Consider the following 21,943-nt stretch of genomic DNA (forward strand, 5'->3'; position numbering starts at 1 on the left):
AAAAAAATAGCAGAAGTTTCACTGTAATACATCTGAATTTTCCTGGTAAAACAGCGGGAGTTCCCTGTTCAGACGACGGACTGTATTATAAAGTGCTACCAAAAAATGCTACCTGGTTGAAATCCTTTTTTTGTTTTTGTTTTTTTTAACAAAAAAAAAAACAGGATAACAGTGCGGCCATAGATGCAAATTGTTACCAGTAAAATCTATGAAATTACATTTTAAACTTTTTTGCCAGAAAACAGCAAGACAACATGGGTGCATTAACTTTAACAAAATGTTAAATAAGCTAAGATAACTTCAAAACACTTTCAAAAGTTTGTTATCAGTAAAAAGGCAATAACTGCTATTTAAAACACATTAAAAACACAACTATGCCCATCTATCCTTAATGCTCAAGTAATCCTAAAGAAAAAACACTTTGCTGCAATCTTAAAGCAAAAAATACCATACAATGATTTTAATAACATGATCAATGTCAACAACAAAAGTTTCCTTTGGCAACTGTTTGAGTGCATATTCAGTTCAGATGAGGTTCAGTCTGACTGTTCAAATGACTATAAAAAGTCAACAGGATGGACACCTTATTTTGAAAAATGTGTTTATCTGTTTATCTAGTATATTGAGGGCTTATGTTATGTGGTTTTGGTGTTTATTGCACAGTTAATACAATTTGAATGACCTTGTTAATGTTTGATAATAGTGATCTCAACTTTTCAATGCAGAGGCTTTTCAGACCTGAGCTAGTCTAGCACATAGTAACAGGGTGTGAGATATAGGTAGGATCTGCGTACATGGGGAGGCACAACCAAGTGTCTGGGATAATGCTCAGGAACATCTGAACCCAGTTTGTCATATATGTGTTAAATATTTAGTTGCAACATATATTGAGTTGTACGTCACTTACCCAGTAAACTAAACTATAGATAAAGGGTTGAAATTCTCTGAACTGGAAGGTACTGTATGTTCTAAACTTTAAGTGTTTCACAACGTGAGAATGAAATGTTCAAACGCCCCTAACGATGTCAGGGGTGTTGATCAGCGTCACTGTTGAGTTTTATGTTATATTTTTCAAATAGCAGAGCTGCGCCCCCAGTGAGTACACACACCACACCTGTTGCAATTGTAAACGCTGGTTGATGAGTTGCTGGAATACAAATAAATTCGAGAATTTCCTTTACATAATACAGGCACCTGTCCAAAATGGTCATTATCTACTTTGTCAATGTAGAAACTCGGTTCCACCCAATCACTGATGTCACTCGCCGTATAAGAGCTGCTATTGTATCCTTGCTTTTCACTTCTGCATTTTTCACTCAAATTGTATTTCTTCTTTTTTAATCAGACGGGAAAACAATTGAGCACAGAAGAGCAAATAAGTGGTTTTTAAAGAGTAGGTTTTTAAGTTGTTTATATAAAGAGTTAGTTGTAGACTTTCTCCTTCATGTTCCTTGTCTTCTACTTGCAGTCATGGCGTTCCAGTCCACTGTGATCACCACCCAGCCTCAGGTCAGCGTTAGCCAGTACACTGTGTCTGACTGGACAACAAACTTGGGCGACTGCTGTGATGACTGTGGCATCTGTACGTATCTTTGTGACATCTGGACAGTTTAAGAAGTGAAGTTTATATTAACAGAGCATATCTATTACGTGTAGGTATGTGTGCGACCTGTGTTCCCTGTATCCTGGCCTGTAGGGTGGCACAGGACCATGGAGAAAGCTGCTGCCTGCCCTGCCTCCCTGGAGCCATGGTGGCTTTAAGGACCAGCATGCGTCACAAATACAGGATTGAGGTAAGTGAGCCCACAGCAGGGTTGGACTAGGACTAAAATACAACCCTGGCATTTTGTGTCCAGGACCAGCCCATTATCAACGCACACCATGTAGAAGCCGTTATTAAATCAGTAATGTTAAACATGTGGCTCTCTGTCTTAACTATAATTATTATTCCCTTCAGAATACCTCGGTCTCATTTTTGCGCCTTTTCAAAAAGTTGTAACACTTTTTTCAGACTTTATCAACCTTTTGTCAATAAATTCCTCTTTTTTCCTATTTTTTGTCCATTTTTGCAGGTTAATTTTGACAGTTTTATCCAATTTTTCTCCTTTCTTGAATTTCTATGGCCACTTTTCATCCAAATAAGCAAAGCTTTGCCCAATATGTATCACTTCCTTTTTTCCGCTACATTTTGCCGCTTTTTAACCTTTTAACCTTCCTCTCCCAATAGCATCTCTTATGATAACAGATCCTAAATCAGCTGTAAAATACACTAAAAACAAATGTATATCATCTCATTTCTTTCCTATCTATTGTTTGCCTTGTTAGGCTTTCTAATCAATAAAAATATAGGTTTTACTATTTATGGTGTGGGCATCTGAGACTTTTCTGTGACAGTGTTACCTCTAGGTTTCATTTTTTTTTAAAAAAATGGTAAAATGTGTGAAAGTTTGATATGAAACATATTTTAATAATTGTTAGCTACATATGTGTAGAACTGTACATAGAACTATAACATTGTTCCCCATTGTTAAAATATAATTGACATTTTTTTTTATCAAATTTTCATGGCACCAGATTTTGAAAATGACAATTATAATTACCTGACTGTAGGTGTAAAAGCAGTTATTGGCGTGTGTGTGTGTTTCTGCAGGGCTCGGTGTGTAATGACTCCATGGTCATGACCTGCTGTGCTCTGTGTGGACTGTGTCAGATGGCGAGAGAGCAGAAGACGAGAGAATAAGAAGAAATGTTCATCGAATTTGAATCACAAGGCAAAACCAAATTTGAATTAATTTTGTTGTTGCTGTTTTGGATGAAAATTTCTTTTTTCTTTTGCTTGTGACTACATTTCATGTATAACAACAAAGTTACATTAAATAAATTTTACTTGACAACTTCTGTGATCAAGGTGTGCTGTGTTTGTTATTTTCCATGTTATGGGTAAATTACTAATGTATTTTCAAATATAGCCACAGAGACATAATGTGAATTTGTATTACTTTTATATTATTAATTCGTTTTTGTGAGCCACTATATATAAAGTCAAAGCAGTGACGTGAAGAAAGTAGGTTTCCTGAGACTCTTCCTTTATCCCTTTTCTAGCATTTTTAACACCAACATCACAACAAGAGTTCTACAGAGTGTGAGTTCTGTCAGGATTGTGTTCCCGTAATTACCTATTGTACTTTGCGTGTTTAGAACCAGTCATCTTCACCAAACCGCTGGAACACATGACAAACCCGGTCAACTTCCTATTCCTACTTCTATTTTTTACAATTGTGAAATTTTCCCATGCCTGTGTTCATGTCTTACAGCTTTAAACTGTTTCAGAGTTCATGCATTTCAATTTTTAACCCAGTTAAAGTAATCAGTAAAAGTATCATATTTAAATGTTACAACAAAGTAAATCATATTTTTGTTTATACATAGACATTATAGGCATGTGTGTATAGAATATCTGTATAAAAAAAACTCTGTGAGCACCTATTACATTTTAAACTTTTCTATAAACCTTTTCATCAACTTAACTCACTCTGATGGCTTACATTGATAAAAATCTGACACAGGCTGATTGCCAGGGCTGCATAACCTGTATAAGCATCTTGATGGTGGGGTGTGCTGTTCTGCACAGTTTAAATCTATGCAATGATTTGCAGAGGTGTAAAGAGTACTGATATACCTTACTCAAGTAGAAGTACTGTCACTTGATTGAAATTGTACTCAAGTACAAGTAAAAGTAAATCATAATTACAACTTTATTTTCCACAAAGTCATCTGTATGAAATAAATCGTTTGTCAGAATGTAATTTAGAAAAAAAAAATAATAATAACACCAATGAATTCAATTCAAAAATTTAAAAAACAATCTCAGGCTCTAAGTATAACATTTTTTTTTAACTTTAAAGGTCCCATATCATGCACATAAACTTTCTCTGAGCTTTTAACCTTGTTACAATGTTAATTCCTTATCAAAAACACCCCCTAAGTATTATTGGGATTCCTTCCTGCATCTCTGAGAAATCCTCAATAATCCTGCTCTCTGAGCGGCTTCTCTGCCCTCTTCTGAAAAACGAGCGGTTCAAATTCTAGTGAAGTCACTAGAATTCTGAACCATCCCCTCCAGGAAGTGTCTGCTGTTGGTGCCGCCCCTCCACAGGCACATACACGCCCATTCTCTCTGGTGCTAGAGGCATGCGAGCAGCCGAAGAACATCTGTTGGTCAGTGTCCTTTCTATTCCAGTCTGCACAGGAAAAAGAAACGGTCATTGTTTTTGTACCAAAAGATAATGTCTGGTAACCGAAAATGCGTGTTCAACTGCGAAAGTCCTCGGAATTTTTTCAAACTTCCTAAAGAAGAGTCTACTCGGCAGAAGTGGCTGGAATTTATCTCTGGGAGCACTTGACACCATCCAGCATCCATTAGTCTGTGACCGTCACTTTACAGAAGACTGCTTGGTGAACCTTGGCCAGTTCCAAAGTGGACTGTCAAGTAAATTTACATCTTCAAACCGGAGCGATTCCCACAATGAAACCCAATGATGGCGAGGCCACAGCCATAAGTAAAATAAACCTCTAGCAAAATGTTCACATTTGAATGACATTCTCTGGAACTGTTAACAAAGTTTCGTGGATGTGCCTGTTGCCCATGCTGCCAGGGCTCTAGGGCTACGTCATGAAATGGGAGGCACTCACACGGGGAGAGGCGGCACTCTGAGAAACCGTGCTTCTCAACTTCCGTGTTGAAAGAAAATAAGTAATTTTTTTTTAATAAATTAGTGTTTTGTTTTGCAAAATGTAAAATGTTACCCATATGTGGCTATAGCTGATTTTGGAATATAGCATGATGTAGGACCATTAAAACAAATGTTTTAGAGTTTTGTCTGTTTTTGCGCAATGCATTACATTTAATCTGATTCGTCGGCTATGATGTGATGCATTGGATTGCTGTCTGGTCATTTCATTTGTTGTAGTTTCACAATGTCCGTTAATCATTTTAAAACAAAAAAGTAAAAAAAATAATTTACTCTGTAATGGTTGAGTGTGGAAATGTAACAAATTACTTCACTTCTTTTAAAACATACTTAAGTACAAGTCAAGTCAATTACAGTAACGTGAGTACTTGTAATCAGTTACTTTCACCTCTGATGAGTTGGGTGTGAGAAAAGAAGTAATCTCAGAATGGATGCAATCAAGTGGTATGTGCCATTTAGTGGATGATTATTGCCGGCGTTTTCAAGAGTGGACACGAGTAGGGAGAGGCCTGACTTGACAAGCTATTGACTATCAGGTGGTAGAAGGGTGGTCTTCTGATCGAGAAGTTGGGATCTCAATCCCAGTTCTATACCTGTCTAAAAAACTTTAAGTTCCTCCTACAGGTCAACTAGCACCTTACATGGCAGCTTTCTCCCATTGGTGTGTGAATGAGCTGATATATGACTATACAGTCCCTTTCCCTTTTGTTTTTAATTTGATCAAAGTAACAAGTAGACTTTGGTCAGCTTTAAAAAGTAAATCCTGAAATGAACAGAAAGTCAGTGCAGAACTTTAGAACTTTTGTAACTTATAAAGACTGATATAATGAATGAATGCCTTTATTTGTCATTGTACACATGTACCATGAGATTAAAAACAGCCAACTCCAGTAGCAGTGCAAGAAATCAACTAAACGATAAACAATAAAACATAGGACATAAATAAATAAATAGATAGTACAGGAAATGAGGTAAAGTGAACAGTATGCACATTTTGTATTTAAAAAGTGGCTGAGCAGAGTCCGTGGGTATGAATATGAGATCAGCGCATATGAGAGTTCAGAGTGGTTATTGCTTTTGGAAAAAAACTGTTTTTGAGTCTGTTTGTTCTGGCCTTAATGCACCTGTAGCGCCTCCCTGAGGGCAACAGGTCAAACAAAGCCACGCTGCAGAAGTTGAACCATTTTCTGATGCCTCACATCTATTGGCAGTGCCATAAAAGGAGAAGAGACGATTTTCTGCAAACCTCTTCCTCTTTTATAAAGCTTGAGAAAAAAGAATTAAAATCACACCGAAGACTAACAGCGGTGAATGGAACTTCTTTTCTAAATGGGATGAAACGTCATCTTAAATACTGATGAGGTAAAACACCATAAGATTTATCTGATATCACCTTTATCTACATGTACGGTAAATAATTAGAGGGAAACTTTAACTAATGTTAAAAAAGAATCTATCATGTTATGTCTTCTGCCTGTTTTCCTTGTTCGCCTAAGGTTTGGGTTAATTTCTCTCCTGAAAGTGTAATTTGTTCTCATTGTTTCTCTTCTTCTTGAAAACAAATGAGATGCTTTCAGTGGAAGTTTGTTAAACAGACAAATCTGAACTGAACTGAATAAAAACAATAATTAAAGTGGATTTACTGTCATGACTTGCTACGTGCAGCCACGGGTTTGTCGGAGTCTGAATCACGTATCATTCTCTTGCAAATTATACTAAACTGCTTGCAGATTTTCACATCCATAGCTGGATCGAAGTGAGTAACACAAACCTATGATTTGTTAGAGATGTACTTGTATCTAAATTATCAGCCTACTGTATATCTGCCAATATAACAAGATATACAATATATAGGGATAATGTATGCAGAACGAGGGTGTAGTGTAGATGTGGAGTTGACTTCAAGGCCAGTAACCTTTATAGGATATTTCTATTAGGAGTTTGCATGTTCCCCCAAGCTTGCATGAGCTCCAGAAAATTAATAGATATGTGAATACAATGCACATGAGTCTGATCTGAAATGCTCTTTGTCCCCAGACACCTGCATGATATCCAGCTAATGAAGTACCCCGAGGTTTGTCTCAACACCTTATCGCCAAGAGGAACTGAAATCAGTTGTCTGAATCTCACTGTCTTTGGATGGTAATTAGACACAATGGGAACTGTTTTTCTTCAGCTCCTTTCCATTACAGTTCTGCTTTGTGCTGTACAACTCATTGCCAGCTACAGCTTTAAAAACTGCATCGAAAAGCAACGTGGAAGCGTCTTCCAGTGCATCAGTCGCAAAGATAAGGACCTATCTGCTTTATTAAAGGACCTGCCGCCAACAGCCACCAATCTCAACATCACTCACAATAATCTGGGAGTCATTCCCAACAACAGCTTTGATAATCTGACTCTGCTTCAGTACCTGAGATTGGATGACAACAAATTGACAGACATTTGCCAGTTTGCTTTCCAAAGCCTACATCAACTACAGTATCTTAATTTGTCCTTAAACCAACTATCACACCTCAACCCTCGTGTGTTCAGGAACCTGCACAACCTTACCTCTCTCTTCCTAGCCAACAACAATCTAAAGCAGCTTCCTGAGGACATTTTCTCTGATCTGACCAATCTCACCACTCTAATCTTGAGGCATAATCTTTTGACCAATTTCTCAGGAATTGTTAAAGCTGTTTTCCATCTAAAAAGTCTGGTTGTACTTGATCTTTGCTTTAACAATCTTACTTCTCTCAGTCATGATAACGTTACACTCCCCAAAACCCTGACAAAGTTGTATCTAAGTAAAAATTATCTGCATGAATTAGCATGTGACAAATTGTTTCTTGGGTCTATCAAAATACTTGACCTTTCATATAACGCCAATCTTTCAACAATTTCTTTTCACGGAATCGATTTAGGACAAATAAACTTTCTAATACTGCGTTCGACAAAGGTTGACATACTTGAGTTTTTAAATATTAGTAATGTCAACCCTGCAAACGTTGATTATTCTGGCGTTATTCTGCATCCGGGTCTGCTCAAACAATTGTGCAGTGCATTGCAGCAAAAAAAGATTAAACGGCTTAAAAAACTGAGATTGGGAGACAACGGGATACATAAATTAGAGAATACAACACTGAATGACTGTCCAATAATCAATGAGTATTTGGATCTGTCCCATAATAAATTTAATGAAACAGATTGTCTAATGTTTCTCAACAAACAAACAAAAATAACAAATCTCACAATGGAGCATAACTATCTCATGTCACTCCCATCATGTAAAACACAAAATGTGACCTTTTTTAAAAATTTGATTGAACTGAATTTTAGGTATAATCGCATCCTCTCGGTCATGGCCAATGCTTTCTATCAGACACCAAACCTTATGACTCTAAAACTTAACATCAATAAACTTGCTTACCTTGAAATAAAAGCATTCAAAGGTTTAAAAAAACTTGTGACTCTTCGTTTGGATAATAACCTAATAACCGATCTTTTAAAATGTTTTGATGACCTTATAAACTTAAATACGCTTAATCTGCGTAACAATCGTATTGATGTCATCTTTGAAGACACTTTTCAGACTCTTGAAAAGTTGACAACATTAGACCTTGGCGGCAATAAGATTACTCACATCAAGCCGTCTGGCCTTAATGGGCTTAAAAGTCTTTCTAAATTCTATTTGGATGGAAACAAGTTGAAAACAATTGAGAATTCCCTTTCTCCCGTATTTCAAGACACATTAACAGTGCTAGATTTAGAGGGTAATATGATTGAGTTTACCTATCATGCTGCTTCTTCACCATTTAGGAATTTCAGCAAACTCACAGATTTGAAATTAAGTGGACAGAAACCTCACGGCCTTATCGTTTTACCACACACCATATTCCGTGGCCTGTATTCTCTGGAATATTTGTATTTGACAAATAACAACATCAGATTTCTTCATCCTGACACGTTCAACGATCTGACAAGCCTGCAGTTCCTCACACTGGATAACTGCTGTGTTGGGGTGGCTAATCTACATCCAGGGGTGTTTAAAAATTTAAGAAATCTGACCAAACTGACAGTTGAGAACATGGGCATTCAAAACTTTTCAAAGGACGTTTTTAGCAATCTTACTCAGTTAAGCAGATTGCAGATGAACAATAATGCACTGCAGAGCATTTCTGTTGATGCGCTTCAGAGTCTTCCGAATCTCCAATATATTGACTTACGCAATACACCTCTTAGCTGCACCTGCGACAACAGTTTGCTTCAAAGTTACGCGCTCCAGAATCCCACACTTCAGGTGGTCAATCTGTATCAACTACCATGCCCACAAGATAAGAAACATAATTTCTACAACTTTGATGTCAATGTTTGTTACTTAGATTTTGGAAAGTATATGTTCATCAGCACAGTCATTGTGGTCTTCCTGTTCACAGTCACTCCATTACTTTATATTAAACTCTATTGGAAAATGAAGTATAGTTACTACATATTCTGTGCTTGGTTCAGTGAACAATGGAGCAGATTCAGAGAAGGAAAAGAAAATTGCAAATATGATGCATTCATTTCATATAATTCTTCAGATGAACAATGGGTGATGGACCAGTTGTTGCCCAACCTAGAAGGTAATGGATCCACTTTCAAACTTTGCCTTCATCACAGAGACTTTGAGTTAGGCCGTTACATTGTGGACAACATTGTGTCGGCCGTCTACAGCAGCCGTAAAACTGTCTGTGTGGTCAGCAGGAACTTCTTGCAAAGCGAGTGGTGCTCTCTGGAAATGCAGCTCGCAAGCTACCGACTGTTTGATGAGCATCGAGATGTTCTGCTGCTTGTGTTTCTGCATCCAATCTCAGAGAGGCAGCTATCATCCTATCATCGCATGAGAAAGGTCATGCTAAAAAAGACATACCTTCAATGGCCTGGCATGGACTGCACTGACCCTGCGAAAGCACAGGAACTGTTTTGGACACAGCTACGAAGAGCAATTAGAACAGATGGCAGAATGGAAAGGGAAGAAACCGGCCTGAGGGACGAAACTGAAACCCCTGAAAATAAGGAAACTAAAGAGCTAGATTATAAATCAGATGACAACTATTACTTGTTTCCTTAAACCAAGGAGGAACCTTTGGTTCAGGGACTTTCCATTCTTTAGGTCTGTTCCTGCACAGATTGTCATATAAATACGAAGAAATAAATCAACACGAATCGTTGTCTTGTGGTCAATTTATCTTTATGTTTAAAATATAATGACAAAAAAATAATATGCATGCACTTGCTTACATTTCAATACAGCACAATCAAAAATCAAATGATCGTCGGATCAGCACATCTTTTGGAAAAACTTTTCCTGCTTTGTTAAGAATCTTCTGTTACTTCTTCTGTTAGCAACTGTGCTAATGTACAGCTAACTGCAATAAAAATGTGCTGAAGTTGTGAAAAAAACATAATTGTGTCAGGTTTTTTTTTTTAACAGCACAAATAGGAACAACAGGAAGTGGTGACTCTGGAAATTACATATATAGCCGCCTTTTAAACGGGGATGGGAGGAAAAACCCGAGGCCGTGACGGATGGAGATGCAAATGTGTGAGTAAACATTTACAGAAACATACCAATATTCAACCTCTTGATGTTAGTAAAGCCTCATAGGAGGGAAGGACCAGTGTTCTGGGCTGGGCAGCAAAGAACTGGGCAGTGTTGGGCTGCTATTAAGCATGTGAGATGGAGGGAAATGCATCATATCTGTGTTGTTAGACATGCATGCGGTGGGAGCGTAAGATGAGAGATTGAAAACATTTGAACCCCTGCTGTGACTAGGGTGTGGCACTTGAGCAGGGAAAGAAGGATCGAAGGAGAGTGAATCAGTTTCAATGGGGTCTTGGTTCTGGTAAAAGAGCATTGGGTCTGCTGCCCACCTGTTAGGTAGTTGCACTGGGTACGATAAGACAGGCTGAACATCCATGTCATTGGACAGTTGACCAGAGCTTTGCAGCCCATGAGCTCTGGTGTGGATTTGAATGCTACACTCAGAGGAATCAAACCTGTGTGAACCCATATTGTGTGATATGTTGCTGCTCTTTCCGTACAGGTACGGTGAAATAGTTTCTTCTCGGCTCGTCGCTGGTATGGGAGCAAAACATTTTTTTTCTAAAACTCTAGGAGAGTCCGTTTCCATGCAGAATGGACTGTAGACACTGGTTCCAATGATATCCTCTGGAAGACTGCCTGAAGCTTCCACGGGGCTTGTTAACCACTTCACATATGAAACATAGAAAAATGAAATAAATCATTAAAGAATTATGAATCAACCTCAACATTGCGTAGAGCAGAGGCCTTACATTTCTATAGATGTGAGGTCTTACCTTTCGAAGGCTTTGACTCAAAAATGAACTGGATTCCGGACTAAAAGGCGAATGCAAAGTTTTTTTGTCAGTCAAATCTAAAACATGAAAGAAAAAGTGTCAGCAAATTAAGGAGTGTTAACACACGTTTTGTGAAGACTATGAAGAAAATACAATTTTGTGCAAACTCCACACGGGAGAGAAACCATTCGTATGTGATGTTTGTAGTAAATGTTTTAACAAAAACATTTACTATTAACACTTTATTATGAGCATTTTTAGTCTTCTTATACATACGTTTCTGAAAGTCAGTCTTTTCTTGGTGCTGATTCTGAACTGCTTCAGAGGAATCCGCTTGAACGCTGCGTCGTGGCTGCAACTCACGGAGGTTCTCTTGGAGCCAGGGTCCGTGGAGCTCACGCAGCGATTTCATCAGCGCCTCTCTGCTCTTTGACACCAGGTTTTTCTTTTCCAGCAGTGGAAAACGCAGGGTGTCGTACAAGCGTGCCGCCACAGCACTGATACATTTAGACACGTGTTCTGGGTCTTTTCCTCTGTGCTGGGAATCAAAGGTGCCAGCTACGGGTGTGCTTGGCTGTAAGTCCTTGATTAGCATTTGGCAAACAGGAGAATTCAGACTGTTATGGCTGTGCTCAGGAGTGGAAGTAATCAGCCTCTTTGACTTTTTATTTAAGGTCTTCTTTTTCCATTTTTTGATGAAAGGAGTTAACTGTGACTGATGCCTTTTTTCCAGCCCCTCATTACTAGACTTCTTCACTGTGGAGTTGTTTTGAGATGAAATGGTGCTTTTAAGGCTTCCAGGTGAAATATCATGCAGTTGCTCTTGGGTCAATCCTCTAGTGACATCCAATTCTTTGTTGATAAACTCTAACTTTTCTTTGTCTTTCACTTTGTAGTCTTTGAAGGCTTCAGAAGAGGGACCTATGTTCTTAATGAAGGGACTAGCATCATTGGTAGGGGCAAATAAACACTCACTGGACAAAGGAGAGACAATGTGAGATGCTGAAGACATTCGCAGGGTTTTGTGATCCTTCTGATTTACACATTTATTTGTTTGCTCCCGTTTCTTCTGCTCGCTGAGCAAACGCTCGATGTTCACAGACTTCACCTCCTGGTTGAAGAGGCCATGGTGTCCTATGAGTCGGCTGCCTGTGATGATACTGGGCTCCTGAGCAGTGGGAACGACACTCGTGAATACTGAGCCTTTTCTGAAGCAACAGTGGTCAGTGCTGTGACAGCAGTTACGAGAATGTTCCATGTCTCTACGGTGATGACGGGATTTGATTTCATTCTGTGTTCTCGTATGCGACCTCTCCCTGCGAGTCTTCAGGCGCTTCATTTTCTGCTGCCCATTCGTTTTACTACTGCGGTCTAAACATTTACAGTCCGTGGTGACGGTTCTTACTGAACAACAGCTTTTGGCTTTGACTATTAGTTGCTTGTTCAAAACATTGGAGACTTTTTTGTCATACTTTCTGCAACACGTGTGGCTCATGCTGATTAGGGTTTCTGTGGAAAAAAAAGGAAATGGATGTATTAGAAATTAAGATACACAGTGTTTCAAACCCTACAACTCATCACTTTAACCTGATAACTTGGATTGTTGTATATATTTGTATAATTATTCTTTTATTATAATTTTTTTTTTTTCCTAATGTAATGTGTGCACTTGTATTTAATCCTTATTTAATTAAGTCTTACTTAATTATGTCTTTTTTTCCTCTTTCTTTCTTTCTTGTTTAGTGTTTATTCTTTTTGTTTGTAATATTTCTCGAGCTTCTGTGACACAAGTAAATTCCCCTTTGGATAAATAGTATTTCTGAGTCTGGTATATAGGGATTAAATATGATACATGTGGCTTTGTGGGGTTTGGAAACCAAACAAAAAAAATATCTTACCAGATTAAAATCAATAATAATTCCTGCAAGTTAATTTTGTCATCTTTTTTGAAATAATATGTCAAGGTTTCATTTATTTAGGCAACTTCTTTCAGGAAATTTAATTTGAAATTTACTTGGAGAAGTAAATTTCAAAGTAGATTTCATGACAAAAGTGGTCGGAATAAATGAAACCTTAACATATTATAACCCATGATGATTTTTTTAGAGCTGTCGTGTTTCCAAAGTGTTGTACAATAGCACCACATTCACCCATTATTGTATATTTTGCCCAATGTCTCGTCAACATGTTGACAACATGTTTTGGAATTAATCAAACAATCTAAATAAAAACCACTGGCCATTTAAATGACAAAAAGCTAAACAGCATAGTTAATATCTATTGCCCAATACTTTACTTTTTGTTTGATTCGTTCTTGAGTCATTGTTAATGCAGAGTAAAGGAGCATGAAAAGTGTTTTCTTGAATTGAATACCTGAGTAGATGTAAGTTTTCTTACATTATAAAATATTTATTCTCCACCTGTTTCTTGGGATTGTTGCTCCCTGAATATTTTTGAAAAAGAATTCTCGAATTGAGGAAACACAAAGAAATAGCCTTGAGCATTGCTTTTCAACTGATTTTGCTTTCTTTCCACCATCACCCGTTGAAAACACGCTATGACCCTAATTGAGGTGCAGTTAAGATACATAACACACAGTTATAATATTGTATATTACAATATAACTGAGAATGTGTTTGTTTTTCCTGTGAAAAAAAACAAACTTTTTTTTCCTCCAAATGTCTTCAAATCCAGAATTTAAAAGCGAATAAATAAACATATTAAAGCATTTATTATATACGGAAAAATTATCTGAAGAAAAGGTAGTAAATTAGACCTAAAGTATGAATAGATGGCACTCAGCTACAGTAATTATGGTCTTTCAAAATAAAATAAAAAATATATTTAACAGCTACTTTTTATCCTCACTGAAAATAGGTCTGTCACCTACTTTTGGGTCCTGGCTTACAATCTGAGAGGGTTATTCTAATGTTTTATATCAAGACCATTCTTTAGTAAATTGTGCAAAATAATATTGTAGGTTTATGATGGAACCAAAACAAGTTGAAATAAACAGGTAACTTTAATCGAATTACCCTGAATTAAACCTAAATCCAGATGGTGCATTATTTTATCACATTTTAAATGAATTTAAGCGGTCACACACAGTTAATAAATGTTTTCCGTTAGCAAACAGACGTCGTCAACGTCCATCACACGGTACAATGTAGCACAGGTGTGTGAAGTTACAGCAAAATCGAGCCTAATAATTACTTTAAATATATGGAAATGGTTGAATCCGTTTGGGATTATACATATACATATTTTAACAATGTGCAGTAATCAAATTATTTCAAAAATACTCACAAAGTAATGCAGTGACGTTCAAGTATAAGAATCTAACTTTGCACAGCAACTCTAATGAGGCACAGATTCGCTGTACAACTTCAACTCCCATGAACACTAGCGATATCGGACGCAACCATTAATGTAAAACCGAGAGGTGTGTTTAGTGAAACTCGAAACGTATTCCGCTTTCTAGTTTCACTTTAAAACGTGTTTAGGATCCTTTAAAAAATCATTTTAGTTTATAATAATACTTTTATGAAAGTGATGGGACGAAAACGCGTTTAAACGTTTTAAAATACATGAAATAATATAGAATAGCTCCCAGAAAACGATGGTACATTTAACTACGAAGAAATTCAGCCCCTGAAACAGAATTTGGATAAATGTTGATTAAGTGGAAGCGTCATTGCGGTAATGTAACTTGAATTTACAGTTTATCTGTACCCTGTAAAGTCTAGCATTCTATAGTGAACCATTTTCAGCACTTTAACGCTTTATTTACTTGCCCCTTTTCGCCGTGTACCAACATCTGCCTTGTGATTTAGCAGGTAGGCTAGCTAGCTAGGCTAACTCCATTAGTTGTAGTCATTCGTCACGATGTCATTCACATAGACGCGCTGTGTAAACTGTGTTTTCATCTTTTGTTAGAAGTACTAACAGGGTTTTGTGGGAGATCTCCAAGTCTTAAGTCATGAGTGAAGAACAAAACGAGAACACAGCTGCCGTGCCTGTTCCCTGTCAGGACACCCAGGGGGATGGACGATGGATGTCTCTGGTCTGTGTAAAAACAACAAATAACAACAACATGGGCCTCTTTTACATAGTTTTTATGGATTAATGGAAGATCCCCATAACGTTTTATGTCTAATAACAAAGACTACAGACAATATAATTAAGCATTTTAACAAATAAGCTTTTGAGGAGTGTCACTGTGTGATGTTTTTTTTTTTTCCCAACTTTTTTAGCACAACCGCTTTGTGTCTGACAGCAAAGACAAGGAGCCTGAAGTGCTGTTTGTTGGAGACTCTTTGGTCCAGCTCATGCACCACTTTGGGGTATAATGCATTGCATGTTCATGCACTAATCAGTAACTACTAAGTTATCAACCTTTAAAGCAGTTGATACAAATTAAATTCTTAATGTCATATGTCAAGACTCAATAGATTTTTAGACTTTTTAGGGGTAGCATGGAAAAACTCCAGATTATTATTATTAATAATAAATATTATTATTTCACAAGATAAATAAACAATCCTGGAGACACATCAACTTCAGGTACCCAGTTGTTGTTGAGTGTAGGGGCCCCCTACATTGTATTTTTGCTACAGAAAAGCCCCTACGCTGCTAAAAAAAAAAAAAGCACCGTGGGGGCTTTTCTGTAGTTTTTTCCTTCTTTAATTGGTATCGTTGTAACAATTGTTGCACCAAGAAAAGGCTCTCACAGGCGTGCACGGGTTGTTTTAACTCTCTTTTTAATTTGCATAACAGAGAAACACATACATCAGCCGCTCTGTCTATTTAATAGAAGTGATTAGCTCGGATGCTCTCGATTTTACATGAGGACCCCTGCAGCCCTTTAGCTGCCCCCAATACTGCCTGTGTGCATCCTCTGGTTACGTAACCGTAATCACCGTTCACAAGTTTGTAGGCTCCGAGGAGTGCAGACACAGTCTGGGGACTTGTCCATACCAGTCCCAATATTACTGCAGGTATAAAATATACATACATATATATATATATATAATAAAATGTTATTTCTTGTGTGTGTATATATATATATATATATATATATATATATATACACATACACACATAGTGTACACCAGGCATGAGTAGCTAACTACATTCATCATGACCCTTCACCAATTGATTTAATTTTATTTTATTTCAAACGTGAACACAACAGTGTATTTACCACAATGAAAATAAGTAATTAAAAAAAAAATCAAACAATGCAAAGTGCGAATAAATGGTTACAAAATCCTCCACGTAAAGGAGTAGAAGGAAGTATAACCCTAAATGATTCTACCCCTTGTAAAAACAATAACTTTTCAAAAGTTTCCAGTACTTACTCACACCACGCGATCCCCCTATGCTGTGAAAAATTCCTGGTGAAAACCCTAAAAAAAGGTCTATGAAAATCAGTTTATACAGTACATGAAATTACTAACGTAAATGATAGTCTGTTAAATCGTAAAGGTGAGCAATTTCTTTCCCAAATCCTTGGCCTTCATCCAACCTCATAAACGCACCCAATTATAGTTGTAAACTCTGAGCAATACAGTGTATTTTATGTAATTTGTGTTACTTTTTCTAATGGCTGTTAATGAAAACATATTTTCCTATTGTTTAAATATTCTAAACTTCTTCTCCAACTTACTCTAATTGCTTTTGTAATTTATCTACAGATATGGCGGAAGTTATTCTCTCCTCTACATTCCCTCAATTTTGGCATTGGCGGTGATGCAACACAACATGTGCTGTGGAGGCTGAGCAATGGTGAACTGGATAATATCTGCCCAAAGGTCCCACAACACTGCCAGGAATTGAGAACATGATCATACTTGTCTGAACACAAAAGCCTGATTGTACCTAACTGTGTGCTTCAAAAGAAATTCCAGGATACGCTATACTGTACTCTGAACCATCAATAACGTGTGCTCAGCCATGCACTCCTTTCTTTTCTGTCCTTCTAGGTTGTCGTGCTGTGGGTTGGCACAAACAATCATTGTCACACTGCTGAACAGATCTGTGAGGGTATCATGGCTATTATCCAAGTCATCAAAAAAAAGCTCCCCAAAGCCCACACACTCGTACTTGTGAGTTACCGTACTTTCAGTGCATTCCACTTAAAATGTTTTCATTTACTTTCCTGCGTGTTGCCTGAGTGACAACGAATCAGTCAACCATCAAACTGTGACTAGTGAGATGAACCCAGCTGTTTTTTTAAAACTTGCTGCTGCAGCTTCAAATCCAGTTCTAATGATATATGATATGCTTGGCAGCATGGTGGTGTGCTGCTAATACTGTGTCCTCATAGCAGGAAGGCCATGGGTTCGACTCTTGCAGTGAACCTGGGACGGATCTTTGCTTTGAGCAGAGAATTTCAATTTAATTTCCCTTTTTTCAGACATTAGTAACAGCATAACAAACGCTCCATATGTTTGTTCCCATCTACTGTTCATTTGCAACTGGAATGTTCTTAAAGAACCACTTTTTTCTGCTGAATACAAATGTATTTCCGTATGAAGTAGTGCTGTTGAATAATCCTGGTCCAACTCTCAACATTTTTGTCAAAGTATTTAAATTTTGCATATTTAGTTGTAAAATTTCAGAGTGACTGCCCTCTATGGGTTGAAACCCGGCTATTACAATAGATTTTTGCTATTGGCTGAGAACAAGATCATGTGATGCTTTGGGACCATCTTGCATCACAAACATGCCTTGATTATGGGCGGAGCTTCTGGAGCAGTTAAGACACGCCCAGTCTATACAATAAAATCTCCAATGAACAATCTATGCTATGCTAACTAGCTACTCATTACTCAATATACCCACAGGCATTAGAGCCCACAGGTGCTAGTTTTTTATAAAAGGGGCGGGGCTAACAGTTCTTGTTTGCAACACAAGATGGTCCTAAAACATCACATGATCTTGTTCTCAGCCAGTAGCAAAAATCTATTGTAATAGCTGGTGTTTTCAACACATAAAGGGCAGTCACTGAATATGCCAAATTGAAATACTTTTACTAAAATGTTAAAAGTTGGACCAGGATCAATCAACAGCTCTACTTCAGACCCAAATACATTTGTATTGAGCAGAAAAAAGTGGTTTTGGGGTTTAGTTACTCTAGTAAAGAAGCTGTTACATGTCTTTTCAGGGTTTACTGCCAAGAGGTAAGGATCCGAACCCACTGCGTGTGAAAAACGACAAGGTGAACAAGTTAGTTCGCCTGGCCGTAACGTCCGTGCCTCACGCCTCCCTTCTGGACATCGATCCGGGATTCGTCCACTCTAACGGCACCATCTCCCATCAGGACATGTATGACTACTTACACCTGACTTCTCAGGGCTACGAGGCGGTGTGTAGGATACTGCATGACCATCTCCGCTCACTGTTGGATAAGTCATCAGAGAACTGAGCTACCAGGTTACATGATGCACACATTACTGCTGGGGTTCTGGCCTTTTGTTTTTTGACATCACCGCGTAATACTTTCCAAATCTTTTAAAGAATCAATCATTGAAGGCTCAGAGCTGCACTAAGTCCCTTCTCTGGTTTGGGTTGTAGACCACTCTAATACAATTTGGGACCATGCTTTATTTGTGTTTACGATAAATGTCAAAGAATCAATGTACTGTGCTGGAAGGAACCCACCTCGGCCGTGCTGTAATTGTTTTTTTCACTGGTGTATAAGTTTCCTTTCTTTGACCTTGGATTTACTGTGGAACGTCTGCTTTTCTGTTTATGATTTATGAATAACCAAAGGTTTTGAATGTGTTTGCTGGGACATGCACCCAGTGGAGCATTACTATATGAAGTGTCATTTCTTCTCTGTAATGTTGTTATACCTGTTTACTCCTCCTGTGTTTTGAAGTTTTTTTCAATCCTCTGTTGTTACAAGGCTTTACCTAATACTTCTGTGCTTTTGCATCTTTGGAATATTAATATTGTATAAGAGCTTATGTTACGGTGTGGGACTGTTAATGGCTTTGTAAGTGAAAACAATTAAAGATCAATATGAAGCTCGTTCTTTGGTTTCTTTAATACATCTGGTGCAGAAAGGATTAACTAATAAGTTAGTAAAAAATTGTAATTAAAATTATAAAGCTAGTTTGGGTCATAGATGGTTACATTCAAAAACATCAGCAAAGGTGAGGTCAACCATCTTTCTCAGTAAGTTTATTTAAATAAGATAACAGAATAGTTTAAAAATCTTGAATATGAAGGTTATGTTTTTTTTCAGTTCTTTTATTTCTTTATGAACAGTCTGTTTAAAGCCAGGGTAGGCGATTTCCTCCAGATGCACTTTTTAAGTTTTTGGTTGAAATTGTCTATGTCCTGACAGAAGTTAACATCTTATGTGTTCTGACAAAGAAAATCCATCATCTGTAGCAGATGTAAATCTGTAATAACTTCGACCAATGAAAAAAAAATGAACCGTTTTTTTTTTAACCAATGCAGAGTTTTTGGTCACATTTTTTAACATATATAATGGTAAAGTTTATTGTTTACTTACTGCCGAATGAGACAACAAAGTTTCTACACAATACAAGCGATGAGCTCATCTCTACTTCAGCAGCGCTGCACGTGAGTGAGTCGGAGCACAGAGGTTAGGGGCGAGGGGGGTAAAGGCGGCGCCATCGGCTAGGCTACATTCAAAATCATGCTAACTTTTGAAAATCGCCTACCCTACCTTTAACTGAAACACTGACGGATGGATTTTGATGATATTTTCAGGAAAATTCTGAAACAGTTTAAAACTTTATCATTTAATTATGCCCTTTAGATCATGCTACCATGATCAGAGGGTATTTGGCGCTTGGCGAAGGTTTGTGCGCTACAAGTTCTTTATAGTTGAATACTTTGGTCCTCATGCACCACCACTTTTAACCAACATTATTTAATTTAATCTAATGGAGGACATCAAAAAGTAAAACAAACTCATGCCTGTAAAGACAGAAAATGGAAACTCCAGTGAGAAATGTTCCCAATCCTCCCTGAGTATCACGTCTGTGGTTTCCTGCTGCGACTCCAAAGTGCTAGTGATACATAGTTGTGTCTCAATGTACTGTTTTTAATCTGCCTAAAGAGTCAGACATTATGTGACTGCAGTCACCACACGCTTAACAATCACCCAAGCAAATAAAAGAGTACGTTTAGGGTTTTATATCCCAAAACAAAATGGGGCATTATATTTACAGCAGTAAGCAGGGTTGTGATCAGTTATAATTATAATTGCGTAATTGATAATGAATTACAATTATGGTGCAATTGTATATATAAAAATCTGTGATCATCATTGTAATTAAATTGTAATTGAGTTTAGATAATTGACTTTGTAATTGTAATTGCCATGGAAATTCTGTAAATATGGTCAATTATTATTTAACACAAAACTGGGGTACAATGTTACAGTTCAACACATGTAGTTAAATATTGACAAAATATGTTTCATATTAAGTGTTCCCACATTTTACCATTAGAAATAAATAAATAAATAATCGATGGATATACTGACACAAAAAAGGCTCAGATGACCACACCAAAATATTAAAACCTATATTTTCATTGATTAGGAAGCCTTACAATGTAACCAATAGATGGGAAAGAATTAGTACATGATTTAGGTCACCCAGATGCTAATGCAAGAAGGTTAACTTTTATTTGAACTTTAGTAATTGAGAACATAATCAAAAGAATTTTGTACTTTTTTCTGAAAGGTGCCAAGATAACGAACCCTTTGATCAAAAGCCTTGCCCCCCTTCTGGTTACTTTCCACTTCCACTCTAGTGAACCATTCCCAAACACCGATCTTTATCTTACAGCAGCAAAACAATTCTTAACAAAGGTACGTGTAAATGACCCTTTTTGAATCTGTTGCCTGGGCATGACTTCCCATCCATGGAATGCATGTGCCTGACTCAAATTTCATACATCAGTTCTATCCTTTATAAAGATCCAGAACAACAGCCCTTTACTTTTCCACTGTTGCTGAAGCTGGTGTTCACGTGTACAACCTTTCCCTGTGTATACAAGTCAACCAACTGACTTGAGTATGAGGATGCTTTTGCTTTTGGTTCTTGTACCGCTTTCATTGAGCGATTGCAGTGAAGGTAAGCTACTTTATAGAATTAGAAGTCACTATTGAAAATATGGTTTTGATTGAACAGTTACTTGTTTTTTTTAATTTTTTACAAAGATTTACCTGAAAAGAAAGAGCAGCTCTTTTCAGTCACCACCAACACTAAAAGTATGAGATTTGCGTTTTTATTAACTCTATTTATGTATAAAAATAAAACAAACTGCATTGTTGTCTGTGTATGTTTTGAGTATGTATGTTGTGTTTCAGACAATGCTGAGAGAGGGAAACTGACACCCGCACACCCGATCAATGGTCCAATACAGCACAGTGACCAATGTAACATTACACCTTCAAACCATTTTAGCATTTCAAAACTATCTATTTTTCTTTTATAGCAAAATCACAAGATTAAAACTGACTTTGGCTGTTCACAGTGAATCACAATGAGCTGGTGAACATGCCCTATCGTCAACGGCTGGTTGAAAGGAAAAGCAAGCGTGGGAGATGTAAGACGATCCTTTTAAACATGTGTTTTACTAACTTACATTTGCTGAATGATGTGGATGTTTTAAATCCTATTTTTTTTACCCTCTCTCTCCATTGTTCTCATCTGACTTATTTACTTCCCATGACAAGTGAGAAGACTTTGCCAGTTAAAAAAATCCAAAAAGGTGAGGAGGTGTTTCAGGTTTTCCAAACCGAAGAAAGAAAGAAAATCTTCAAAGTTTAGTCTCAGTATTCCAATCTGAGCACCGGG

At 37.3% G+C, this 21,943-nt stretch overlaps 4 protein-coding genes across 6 annotated transcripts; 3 read left to right on the forward strand and 1 right to left on the reverse strand.

Moving 5' to 3' along the window:
• The first annotated feature begins 1,256 nt into the window (after positions 1-1,256).
• cnfn (cornifelin) lies at positions 1,257-2,903 on the forward strand. The gene is made up of 4 exons (XM_028471456.1): positions 1,257-1,393; positions 1,469-1,582; positions 1,657-1,793; positions 2,651-2,903. Exons 2-4 carry the CDS (start codon positions 1,471-1,473, stop codon positions 2,738-2,740), a joined length of 339 nt encoding a protein of 112 aa, XP_028327257.1. The 5' UTR covers positions 1,257-1,393; positions 1,469-1,470; the 3' UTR covers positions 2,741-2,903.
• A 3,080-nt stretch (positions 2,904-5,983) lies between these two features.
• On the forward strand, positions 5,984-9,944 carry tlr21 (toll-like receptor 21). Its single transcript, XM_028470341.1, has 2 exons — positions 5,984-6,113; positions 6,789-9,944. The coding sequence occupies exon 2, from the start codon at positions 6,907-6,909 to the stop codon at positions 9,841-9,843; it is 2,937 nt and encodes a 978-aa protein (XP_028326142.1). The 5' UTR covers positions 5,984-6,113; positions 6,789-6,906; the 3' UTR covers positions 9,844-9,944.
• Positions 9,945-9,946: 2 nt separating this feature from the next.
• Positions 9,947-14,651, reverse strand: prr19 (proline rich 19). Its single transcript, XM_028470342.1, has 4 exons — positions 14,400-14,651; positions 11,370-12,602; positions 11,094-11,170; positions 9,947-10,984 (listed from the first exon to the last, which is right to left on the reverse strand). Exons 2-4 carry the CDS (start codon positions 12,586-12,588, stop codon positions 10,364-10,366), a joined length of 1,917 nt encoding a protein of 638 aa, XP_028326143.1. The 5' UTR covers positions 12,589-12,602; positions 14,400-14,651; the 3' UTR covers positions 9,947-10,363.
• On the forward strand, positions 14,334-19,130 carry pafah1b3 (platelet-activating factor acetylhydrolase, isoform Ib, gamma subunit). Of its 3 annotated transcripts, XM_028470345.1 has the most exons (7): positions 14,334-14,792; positions 14,927-14,929; positions 15,030-15,156; positions 15,347-15,436; positions 16,790-16,906; positions 17,078-17,200; positions 18,262-19,130. In XM_028470345.1, exons 3-7 carry the CDS (start codon positions 15,073-15,075, stop codon positions 18,520-18,522), a joined length of 675 nt encoding a protein of 224 aa, XP_028326146.1. In that variant the 5' UTR covers positions 14,334-14,792; positions 14,927-14,929; positions 15,030-15,072; the 3' UTR covers positions 18,523-19,130. The 3 variants fall into 3 exon arrangements, with proteins under 3 accessions (XP_028326146.1, XP_028326145.1, XP_028326144.1); XM_028470344.1 differs by lacking the exon at positions 14,927-14,929 and having other exon boundaries at positions 14,336-14,792; XM_028470343.1 differs by having other exon boundaries at positions 14,342-14,929.
• The last annotated feature ends 2,813 nt before the right edge of the window (positions 19,131-21,943 follow it).

This window comes from Gouania willdenowi, chromosome 16, assembly GCF_900634775.1.
Source record: "Gouania willdenowi chromosome 16, fGouWil2.1, whole genome shotgun sequence".
Classification (NCBI taxonomy): domain Eukaryota; kingdom Metazoa; phylum Chordata; class Actinopteri; order Blenniiformes; family Gobiesocidae; genus Gouania; species Gouania willdenowi.

Coding starts and splice junctions, on each gene's coding strand:
- cnfn (XM_028471456.1), top strand. CDS start 1,471: ATGGCGTTCCAGTCCACTGTGATCACCACCCAGCCTCAGGTCAGCGTT. Junction 1,583..1,656: donor CTGTGATGACTGTGGCATCT/GTACGTATCTTT, acceptor TATTACGTGTAG/GTATGTGTGCGACCTGTGTT. Junction 1,794..2,650: donor GTCACAAATACAGGATTGAG/GTAAGTGAGCCC, acceptor GTGTTTCTGCAG/GGCTCGGTGTGTAATGACTC.
- tlr21 (XM_028470341.1), top strand. CDS start 6,907: ATGGGAACTGTTTTTCTTCAGCTCCTTTCCATTACAGTTCTGCTTTGT.
- prr19 (XM_028470342.1), bottom strand. CDS start 12,588: ATGAGCCACACGTGTTGCAGAAAGTATGACAAAAAAGTCTCCAATGTT. Junction 11,171..11,369: donor AAAGACTGACTTTCAGAAAC/GTATGTATAAGA, acceptor TTCATGTTTTAG/ATTTGACTGACAAAAAAACT. Junction 10,985..11,093: donor TGAGTCAAAGCCTTCGAAAG/GTAAGACCTCAC, acceptor TCATATGTGAAG/TGGTTAACAAGCCCCGTGGA.
- pafah1b3 (XM_028470345.1), top strand. CDS start 15,073: ATGAGTGAAGAACAAAACGAGAACACAGCTGCCGTGCCTGTTCCCTGT. Junction 15,157..15,346: donor ATGGACGATGGATGTCTCTG/GTCTGTGTAAAA, acceptor CAACTTTTTTAG/CACAACCGCTTTGTGTCTGA. Junction 15,437..16,789: donor AGCTCATGCACCACTTTGGG/GTATAATGCATT, acceptor ATTTATCTACAG/ATATGGCGGAAGTTATTCTC.